Source organism: Apaloderma vittatum, unplaced genomic scaffold (assembly GCF_000703405.1).
Source record: "Apaloderma vittatum isolate BGI_N311 unplaced genomic scaffold, ASM70340v1 scaffold37041, whole genome shotgun sequence".
In the NCBI taxonomy this organism is placed as follows: Eukaryota; Metazoa; Chordata; class Aves; order Trogoniformes; family Trogonidae; genus Apaloderma; species Apaloderma vittatum.
The window spans coordinates 1-11,071 of record NW_009698014.1 but is presented as its reverse complement, the minus strand read 5'-3'; the positions used below and the strand labels follow the sequence as shown (position 1 = coordinate 11,071).

The window sequence follows — 11,071 nt, the reverse complement described above, 5'->3', positions numbered from 1 at the left end:
GCATGGAATTCGTGCTCTCATTTGCCACAGAGCACTGAGAGAAAACAAAAACCACCGAGAAAACACCAAAGGGGAATAAAGAAGCCCACTGCCTGGAAATTACTGGAACTTGTGAAGGAGGTGGCAGCACAGGAGTGTGTCTGTTTACCTTCCCGATGGCTGCTGGCAGATTTGCAAACGGCAGCTGGCTAAGAGACGAGATACGACAGAACTATTCAGCTCTCCAAGTACTGGAATATGCTTCGGCTTTGACTCGTTTCCTCAGTGCTTTCTACCCTGGGCCGTTTGGCCAGCGCTGTTACTGCTGCAGGAGCGCCTCTTTTCTTCACCTGCAGGGCAGGAGGACGCATTAGAACGTACCCCATCTCCAAAACCCCTACATTTTGAATTATCACAGAATTATTGGGAGCACATACCAGGAAAGCACAGAGAATATTTAAGACAGCAATAACTTAACTGCCTGGCAGTGCTCAGTGCCTGCACGTTTAAATGATCGACATAACCAAGAGCACATTCCACACGAACCTTACCTGAAGTTTTGATTTCTCCTTCGCCTCTTCGTTTTTGTCTGGGGAAAGCGTATGAAAGACAAATTTCCTTGAATTTCGAGGTGCGTTTGGATTCAGATCCGACATGGCTGCTAGCTTCTGAAGGACGGCTTGAGGTCTGTTCAGGAGAGACCCATTTTTGATCTGAAGAACAAAGAAACGCTGCGTTAAACCGTGCACGAGCCGGTTCCTTCAGTAGGTTACTCTTGACAGAAGTCACTATTCTCTACTAAAGGGTTACTCACTGCCACACAACCCAGCGAAGGCAGAAGCTGCAGTTTGGAAATACTGTTTTTTGGAACTGTTCCCCACCTGGATTTCGCTGGCGGGTCGGAATGTCTCGAACGGGTTCCGGGGTAACAGGGTCGTGTCCGGTACCACCACGGCCGGGCTCGCTGCAGACACGGAGAGGGAAAACCGTCAGCTTTGAACTTCATTGGCCAGAAAACAACTTCATGGCAAAGTGAAGAACTTGGGATTCACAACAGACAGTAAATACTGCAGGGGAAAAAAACCCACAACTGCATCAAATCATACTATGAGCCATAAAACCGAGAGATGACTCTGGCAACTAGTTTCTTTCTCTTCCTTGTCTGTCACTGCAATCCAAAGGAAGCTCACCTTTCTTCTGAAGGGACCTGGCAGTTACTTTTTTGGCTAGCTTCATGAACTGGCTGTCCTCACCAATTTCTTCCTCCTCCTCCTGCTCTTTGTTTTTTTCCTTCTGTAGCAGAGAGAAGACACTTTGTAAAATTGAAGAAAACATACTAAGAACAAACATTTCATTCTGTATTTTAAGTAGGCCAAGTCCTCTCATTATGTAAATTAATATATTTATTTTTATTTACTTTCTACTACAAAAGTTTATCGCAATTTCTTAGACACTTTATAATCCTTGTTCTATTAATGAACAGCAAACCTGTAGTATCACATTCAGTTGACAAATCTGACCTAATACTGTAGTATTAATTCATATCAATTCTGAAACGTGAAGTTATGCTCCCGGCACAAGAGGTTTATTCCAGCTTTGAAGCTGACTTGTTTCAGAACAGCTGCTTTTACCTCCCCCTTCTGAATTAGCTTCTCTCTTTGTACAGTATTTGTAGGAGAGAAAGAGCAGAACTCATGATGAAAAACCAAGACACATTTATGGTGGTTTTTTTCCAGTTTAACTTGAAGGACTAGCAATTTCACATCTCGAAATGGTATAAAGACGGAGCAAGATGCCTTCCTGGAGGTTAATGAATACCTGCTCGCGAAGCCACTGTTCCCGTTCAAATCGCTCTTTCCTCCACTTCACTTCTATCTCATCAAACTGTTCATTTTCGTCATCATTATCCGACTCCCTCTGAAACAAGTCCACCTGTGAAGCATCATCTAAGCGAAGAAAAAGAATAATTAACAATTCATTTGAAGAGAGGCATAAACCACGTAGCCTAGCAACAAAAAAACCACCACCAACCAAACACTGTTCCCCCGCTGGAACTGCTCTCCCAGAATTTATTTCCTTCTGCTGGACTGCGTGGTACTCCACGCCCACACCCCCACGCCCCTGTTCCAGAAAGGCACCTATGTTTTTCCATCGGAACCTCCTCGTTCTGCCAGGGCCGTCGCTGTGCAGGTCCCCGTCGATGAGGTATCTCTCCTGGTATAAGCGCAACCGGCGCTTGTCGTCGTCAAGCATCGCTTTCCTGTCACCCCCGGAGAGGAAAAAGGTTAGTCCTGGACGGACGCAAGTGTCATGACCTCCCCTCAACAAATATACATTAATGCTGTCACTGACATGTGTAATTTCTGTATTTGGCTTTCTAATTCCACTTCATTAGGGAGTTCCTCATCAATAATCTCTTCTTCATATTCGTTCAGGTCTTCACCATCATATTCATCCTCGCTTCCCACATCGCTTCCCGACAGCTCTGCCTCGTCTTCCATGAACTCCTCCAGTTTCCTGTAAAAGAACATTAAAAGAGGGAGTAATTATAAACTAAATTCCCAGTGCTGTTAATACTCTATTCTGTCTGGCAACTAAGATACAAAAAAAGATGTATTTACAGTTTTTTCTTCAGGCTCCGTCTATGTCTCGGCAGTTCTTCTTCTTCATCACTCACTTCTGCTTCTTCAGCATCACTATCTCCACTATTTTTATCCTGTCAAAGAGAAAGTTTTCAGAAATTAAGGAATCTCTGGAAGCGGATTGCTTTGAAGAATAGAAGCAGCTGTCACTGCAATCAGTAAACACAGACTAAAGCACCGGAGATTTTTCAGAGGGTTTGCTATGCTAAGATGCTTTATCCAGTACAGCATAATATTAAGGAGGCATTTTAAACGATCCAAAGACTGCTCTTCAAAACACTTCAGTGTTTGAAGTCATGACACTTTACCCTGATGGCTAGACTAAAAAACTAAGCAGACAAATTGAGCTCTCTTAGTCAGAATGCTGCAGCAGTTGCTTCGCTCCATCGGTTCATACCTCTTCACTGTCGAAGGCATTGTCATCTGTCACAAGCTGAAAATCACCAAGTTCTTGCTCCTCCTCATCTTCCTCTTCCCTAGGGGAAAATAAACCAAAGATTCTGCTTACAGCATTTTGAACTGATGTTGAACGAGAAAAGATTAAGAGTGAAACGAGGCAACTACCCCTATAAACTTCTGCAAATGTGAGGGGGAACAGTGCCAACCTGTCTGTGGGAAAGGAGCCTGAACAAAGTGCCAGAGCTTCTGCCATCGGATCTTCGGTGTCACTGTCTTTTTCTGCCTTGGAAGACACCGAAGATGCCCACGTCGGAGAACCTGCTACAACGAGTAGTGAGAGGGCAACTTACTAGAGAGATATATTTGGACTTTTAAAATATCAGAGTACCCCAGAAACGACAGCTAGCCGGCTCCCACGACAAACTGTTAAGAGCTCTCAGAAGCCTCGACATCCCGCGTTGTGCGTTAGTGCCCAGCCCCAGCGGGTACCTCAGCACAACGTTTCTAAGTCGGGTAACCCAGCAAGGCTGAAAACAGAATTCAGGTCGTACTCTGAGACACGAATTTTCCTGAACAAAGATGGAGCAATTCTTCCATGTTCTGCTTTTTGCCGCTGCTGGTGTTGGGCACGCGCTCCGCCTGACTGCTGAACTGTCCCGAACACAAGTCCAGCAGCTCGTCCATGTTGGCATCCATTGCGTTCTCATCCATACTGGCCAGGGGCAGCTGGTGCTTTGAGGACTGATATTTATTCCTGTGTTGCCCAACATTCAAGAACCTGAAAGAAAGTCTGTAGTTAGAAAAAGCTTGCTGGTCTGCATGTCCTACTCCCATCAAAGGGCACAAAACACCTTCACACCTATCACTTACCCATCCGCATCCAGCAGCTGGCTCTGAGTGTCGTCTTCCAGAGAAAATTGAAACTGTGACTCCCCAGCCCCTGGAAATAAACTCTTTGGCTCGGGAGAGGCATTATACAGGTCCTGGGAATCTTCTATGGGAAGAGAGGGCTCAGAAATCTTCCCTGAGCTCTAGTCAAAGGAATATAAAAACACAAAAGTTGTTTTGCAAGCCTGGAATTCAAAAGCAAGAATGGGATAAAACATTAAGGACTAACACCTCACAGGAGTCAAGCATGTCCACATTGCTCTGGTTCAGTCATAGTTCACTGACATCAGATGTTGCACAGCCCATGTAAATGTGCTTAAACAAAATATTTACATATCTCAGATATAAAAACAGATGATAGCATCTTTTCTTTGATGTTTCAGAATGTAAGTTTTTATAATGGCATTTTTATCCGTTCCAGTGTGGAGACACTTCAAAGTCCAGGGACAGTCTGCTTTTCTGAAATCTTACTCCTATAAAAGCATTTAGCCAGGCGCTGCCTTCTGGTATTATTTTTTTTGATAGATCTGACTGTCAGGATAAAATACACGGAGTCAGTACGCACTGTGTTCACATACAAGAGAAATAGGACCGAGAACCTTACCTTGGAAGCAGAGCTGAGAAAGCTCGTTTTGAAAAAGCCCGGGGAAGGTGACCTGAAACCTCCTGCTGCGGATGAAAAGTTCCCTCCACGTGACGTTTGCTTGTTGCAGGGCTGGTACGACGGGATCATGGAGCCGATGAGCTCAAAGCTGCTGTTATGGCTACTCTCTTTGGCCAGGGTTGGGAGAGAAAAGGAATCATCATCCTCTGAAAAAAAAATAAATTAAAAAATACAGTGCTTAACTTTGTTTTTTTCTGATCCAGTAAAACCTCAAGATACTGTTTTGCAACACTGACATCTCGCTAAAAATTCATTATTTTGTGCTCACAGTGGATTTCTTTCTTCACAGAGGATGTATGTTAACGCTTTTACTGTTTCACCTTGATTTCTGACTGCTTCTGTATTTTTTCCAGCATCATTTTGAACTTCATTTTCCCCTATTTTTTCAAGCTCTCCCATTTTTTCATCAGTCTGAACTTTTCTAACCATACAGTGTAATTATAGAGCCTTCCACGTGCGCTATGTGAAAAAAAATGTGAGCTACGACACCCGTCCCACTTTACCTAACTTGGTAGGTCCTTTGTCTGCAGCTTCGTCCATTTCAAGTTTCTCATCAGGAAGCGAGTATCTGCAATTCATTAAACAAAATGAGTTCACCGATACGTACAAGAAGAATCACTATTGTCAGTCACTCCTAACTGTCAGAAATTAGGTAACACCCAAAAATACATCTCGTACACTTCGATGAAGAAACAGATTACCCCACTGAACAATTACGTTCTCTAACTTTTTTAAAGAAAATAACTGTGAACGTACATACAGCTACTGAGACAAGACAGAAAAAATGCATCTAAGAAGTACTTTAAATCAAAACATCTACGTGTGTTGATCAAACTTAAAATTGCTCAGGCACCATTTTTAAAGCTCGGTTGATTTACCCCATTTTTGAGGAGCTGTCCTTAAAGAGCATCAACGTAGACTCTGTCGAAGGTGGTTTGGGAACAGAATCGCTGTGCACGGATTTCTCCAGCTTCTCTCCATCGATTGATTCTTTGTCCGTTTCTTTATCACCCTCTTCAACGTGTTTCTCTTCTATATCTTCATTGTCTTCCTCTGCTTCACCAAGCACAAAGTCCTCGTTCTATAAAATATTCCCAAACACAGCAGAGATAGGGTGATCCTTTCTTCCCCTTCACTTCTTTTAATACTATTTAGACAAATGAAAGAAAATACTAATAAATCCTGGCTGAGACAACCCAACCCCCGACCATGCCACCTGTAGCAATTTTTTAGCTTCTCAGAAGAGCTCTTGGCACTTTCCCTCATATTAGCTGGGTTCAAAAGTCCCATTTCACTGAGGAGAGGCAGCAGAATTGAGAAGCTGCCTATGTTATGCAGAAAAGTTGCATACAGACCTCATGACTGCCTTCTTCCTCTTCCTCAGACTCATCTGTCATCTCTTCTTCCTCCTCCTCCTCCTCCTCTTCCTCCAACATATCCTCATTATCCAGTTTAAACAGCGCTTGCCGCTTCTGCCGTTCCTCAGTCCTGCGCAGCTTCATGGCCTCCTGCAGTTTCGCCTTCAGCACCTGCAGCTTTTCACCTGAAACGAGGCAACGAAGACACGAGATGCACCGCGGCGAACCCTGCACTTTGCTGCCTCCACGCTTCCGAGCGAAAGTAACTACACACATAAAAAGGGAATTAAAAAATACCCAGAGAATCAGTCTCAAAAGATCTGACTGACGCTGTTCTACACTGGCCAGTGCTAAGAAGTCAATTAAGATTCTTTTTTACAAAAGGGCTGCCATTAGAGGTAACACACACACGCTAACTTCACACATGATCTCTTCATCTGTACTTCATAGGGCAGCATCAGGAAAGTGGGAACGAGAGACAAAAAAAAGACAAAGTGTTTTCCAACCCAGGCATCGCCTCCCAAACCAACCTGGCTTCGTGTGGAGTGATTCATCCGGGCTCTCTGCAGCCAACACTGCCGGCACCACGTCTGCTTTCAGCTCCTCTTTTCCCTCAGACGTAGTCTCCTTACGAATAATGTTCATGTTTACGGTCCGCTCCACTTTGGATTTGGAGGTTCGAAGAGTGTGCTTCAAGAAGCGTGCTTTCAAGGCTTCCAATTCTTTAAATACATATCAATTAAATTTCAAAATGTAAATTACAGTAATGTGATAGCATTTGAAGGTTTTGCGTGTTCACACTGTATCAAGAGTAACTCGAGAATTTTTTTCCCAAAGGGAGTTAAAAACTCTAAATCTTTAAGGTTAAAGCGTTTGCAAAACCATTTTTTTCCCAAAGGGAGTTAAAAACTCTAATCTTTAAGGTTAAAGTGTTTGCAAAACTGTTCCCTTTGACTAATACACATTTCTCAGATATTTCCCAAAGTGAGATTAACTCTGCGTACTCAGACAGACCGGACAGGGTTACAACAAGAAAAGCGATACCTTTATTTGAATCAGATTCATCGAGGTTTATGAAGGATTCGTTGTCAGAGCAGATTCTTGGCTTGATGGACAGGTCTACTCCCAGCTCACGAAGTTTATCCAACTTGGATTTCCTGGCTTTCTCAGGCGGTGCCACCAATCCCGGCCCCACCTGCTGAGTGCCTTTTCCACACGGCAAGGCTGCTGTCGTTTCGCCTCTTTGCTCAACGGTATCTCCTCCAACTGCTGGAGGAATTTCGTTCACCTTCGGTTCCCTACAACCAGTGCTCAGGAGGTCCGAGTGCTGCTGCTGTTCCTCCGTACCGCCATCAGCTGTCCCACTCCTCGCTTTTTGAAAATCATCACTGTCCTGCTGGGGCTCTTCACCACAGTTTTCTGTCGAGGCCTTCCCTACGTCAGCAAGAGGCTTGTTCACAGGAGCATCAACATCTCCGCCAAAGCTCGTTTCTGGGTCATTAGCTGCCAACTGATCACCTTCTACGTGCCTGTCTTTGCCATCCGAGCTCGAGTTCTTAGTGTCTGCAGATCCTTCACTTAAGGCTAGCTGGTATTTAGTGGACCTGAAGAAAACAGAAAGAAATCTATCACTCATGGCGACTGCAAAAGGGCAAAAGAGGTTGAGAATAAGCACGGAAAGAAATAATTTTCTAATTATTGTCATTAATGCCTAGGAAGAGGTAAAGGACAGAAGTCTGGAAAACGTGGTTTTGAGAGTCGAGGAAGTGCAGAGCAGTGTGACGAGTTTGTATTGGTTACATTATCCCAGGATAAAATTCCCGAGAGATTTTGTGACTATAGCAGCTTAAGTATTTTATTGTCCATTACTCAAAAGAAGAAACAGCCCAGGTAAAATATAGCGGTCCAATCTAAACCATATGAAAGTACTCGAAAGCAAAGCTGGGACATCCTCAAAACTGATGAAAAATAAGAGGAAGGTTTAAGTCCTTACTTCAGCAAGGCCATGGCATTTCCCTGACAAAACAGTCGAGGTCTGCACTTGTAGAAGTCGTGAACACTTTTGGTCTCAGGCACATGATAGGGGAGAGACACAGACGTTTCTACCAGAGAAAGGAGAGGAAAGAAAATTTGAAACATCATCTGAGGCATTTATCTGATATCTCTGAAATTCAAAGAAGCTTGACACAAGTATTCTGCAGCAAAACCACCTCACTAAGCACAAGGAGCACACTTCAAACCGGAACAGAGCAAGCACTGCTGGCTGGTAAAGAGTTCCAGCAGCAGCAGCCCTGAAGACCTCTAACCTTTTGGGTAAATTATTTCCATTTCTCCCCTGAATTTCTAAATAGTTTATAGCCCTCTACATACAAAGAATTTAAGTTTTACCTCTAATCAGTCGTTGGCTTTCACTATGTAGTTGCTTAATGGCTTCTTTACTTAACCTTGCTGCTTTCCGCTCCTTAAGGAAAGGAAAGAAAGGCTTGTGAAGTCAGAAACCAAAATATGGGACTCTAGCTGTACTTTCTAAATAGCTTATTTTTCCCTTTCAAACAGAAAGGTAGCACATCAGCAAAAACACTGGACGCTGTGTATATTCTGAGTTGCTACAACAAACAAAGGAGAGCTTGACAGAGAATACTTCACCTTCCTCTTTGGTTCTTTTAATACAGGCTCCTCATTCTCATCATCAAATACATGTTTGTAGCCTTCATCTTCAGCAAACTGTTCTTTGTTCTACAGTGCATAAGAAGAGATTCACTTATTTGGCCAGATACACAGGCACTACCAAGGGCAAACAAGTCAAAAGTAAAAAAATAATTGTAGAGAATCATCAGCGGTCAGCAAACCCAGCAAGTACTCTCACGAACCACCCTTAGCTCCGACTAAGCATTAAAATGGAGGAACTCCACAAAAGGAGCAGGAGCTCCACAAAGCTCCTACTATAGCATTATCTTTATAACTTTCCACAACAACATCCCTCCGCCTTTAAAAACAGAAAGCAGAGTCCTATTCCCTCCTCTCTCATAGCAACAGAAGTCCACCCTTGTCCAAAAAACCCACAAAAGTCTAATATAGGCTCAGGTACAACATTTCTCATCAATAAGCAATAATCATAGAATGGCCTAGATTGGAAGGAACATGGGCAAGGAGGTTGGATTAGATGATCTCTAATGTCTAAGGTATAAGATGTTACCTTGTATTTTTTAACTTTGTTTTTCACTGCCGCTCGTATCGATTCTATTGACTCTTCATCCTCTGGGGTGCAATCGTCTTCCTCTTCTAAGCCATTGTCAAAGAGTTCTTTGTCATCAAGAAGACATCCACTGTCATTTAAAGGGCACCACTCCCCACCATCGACCTGCTGGCCAGAAGAAGAAAGGAGCTGCGTGAGTCATTTGACATTCATTTAAGATCGCTGTCAAAGGTCTTGATGGCAGAAGTCAGAAGAAGGACGTGCCATCTCTAGTCTAGTGTCCTGTGTGTCCTGCAAGCCACTCACAGTCACCTCACAGCACTGCAAAGCCGATGAAGGCAACTCGTGGTGCAGCGCTCCCTGCGCCTACGGTAAGCAGGGAATTTCAGCAATTACTGAAGACCAAAATGGCTCAGAGAGAATAAATTAACACTTGAAATATGTGTTATTTATAAATACCTACAATATACAACCTCCCAAGCAGCCATTTAAGTGTTAAATACAACAACCAAATGCAGTAAAAAGTTTAACTCGCTCGAGAAAACATCTGAGAATTTCTGCCAAAATAGGTACCTCTGCTCTGGGCTTCTTCTCTTTCGTCAGCTGTTTAATGGACGCAAATTTTCCCTCCTTCTCATTTCTTCTTCTTGATTTTCCTACAGCTTTTTTTGCTGCCTCTTCTTCACAATCACGTTTATGTTGTTTATGTTTTCTGTACTTTTTCCCAGACTTTAGGGGTCTCTTCTCTTCCAACTCCTTCTCAGGTAAGTCAGATTTTCTGATTGTTTCAAGGCTTTCAATCTGAGGTCGGTCACCAATGTCACTGTCATCACTATCTAGCAGGCTCTGGCAAACCCGATGAGATTTCTTGTTCCTCTGGGCAGTTACACTCTCTTTCTCATCTCCACTTTCCTTGTCCCCACCTGGAGTATCGTTCTCCACAAAAGAGCCCCCATCCTCTCCATCTTCACTCTCACTGTCCTGAAGCACCTTCCTGCTTTTTGCTTTTTTACATACAAAAATATCTTCCTCTGAATCTGACAAAATATATAAAAAAAGAAGTGATGCACACGTTTGACAATCAATTAAACACAAAGTCATACTGTTAAATTTCACAGATCTCAACATCTATAGGAAAACAGCTCCAACTCAAGTTTTCAAAATCCACTTTTACATGTAGCGTAGCATAATTGACCCAAAATGGTGTTATTGGTTTTTAACCTTGGAAAAAAAAGGCAAAGCTGAAAATTCTTCAGTGACAGATTAGTGAGTAACTGACAAAGTAAGTGGGTAACAAAGTAAGTGCAGCAAATGATAAGAAAGGAAGTAAGCAATTAAGACTCATCTGATTTACTATTTCCCTTTCTGCACCTCAAAAAAAGCTTTTCAGAAATTTACAGGTGTCTGCCCACATTCTGAGCCACAAAGAAAGGATTCCTTCAAGTCAAGCAATGACAATTACCTAAAACCGTATTTATAAAACCAAAAAAGCACCGTTGAAGGTGCCGACAACCACCGGGCACCATCCCGGCAGCTGCACAGACCTCTGTCGTCGGGCGCCGCCATCCCCTTGCCGGGGTCCCCCGGGGACGCCGTTTCGCAGCTGCCCTGGCCACTGTCGAAGTCGCTGTCGGGGCTTTTCTGCGTGTCTGAATTCAGATCTTCTAACGGAAACTACAAAGGAGAACGGAGGTTTCCGTGCTGTGCTGAGCGCTGGCTGTGCGGCCCCCACCCTCGGGTCCCACCCGGCTCCGAGCCCTCGGCAGCCGCCCCCGCACACCAAACCCAGGCGTTGGAAGAGCTGGTGTGTAGTGAAGGGGAATGACGTGTCAGCTCTCACCAGGATTTAAACACGAGCTTGGGCACAGAGAACCAACCGACACCGCGGCCCAGCTCCCCGACTGCTCTTCGAGCGCAGCAGCACGAAAGCCACAAGGACAACCAT

General features: G+C 43.9%; 1 protein-coding gene across 1 annotated transcript; it reads right to left on the bottom strand.

Moving 5' to 3' along the window:
• Window positions 1-215: 215 nt before the first annotated feature.
• On the bottom strand, window positions 216-10,800 carry CLSPN (claspin; the record flags this gene model as incomplete). The annotated part of the gene is made up of 24 exons (XM_009877848.1): window positions 216-329; window positions 531-692; window positions 861-943; window positions 1,170-1,272; window positions 1,798-1,925; window positions 2,118-2,239; window positions 2,332-2,496; window positions 2,601-2,695; window positions 3,019-3,097; window positions 3,227-3,338; window positions 3,572-3,798; window positions 3,891-4,051; window positions 4,513-4,718; window positions 5,076-5,140; window positions 5,451-5,653; window positions 5,928-6,115; window positions 6,461-6,652; window positions 6,975-7,534; window positions 7,924-8,032; window positions 8,319-8,391; window positions 8,577-8,666; window positions 9,127-9,315; window positions 9,700-10,163; window positions 10,671-10,800. Coding segments are annotated over 24 exons (4,020 nt in total), but the record flags the coding sequence as incomplete, so codon positions are not given.
• Between the last annotated feature and the right edge of the window lie 271 nt (window positions 10,801-11,071).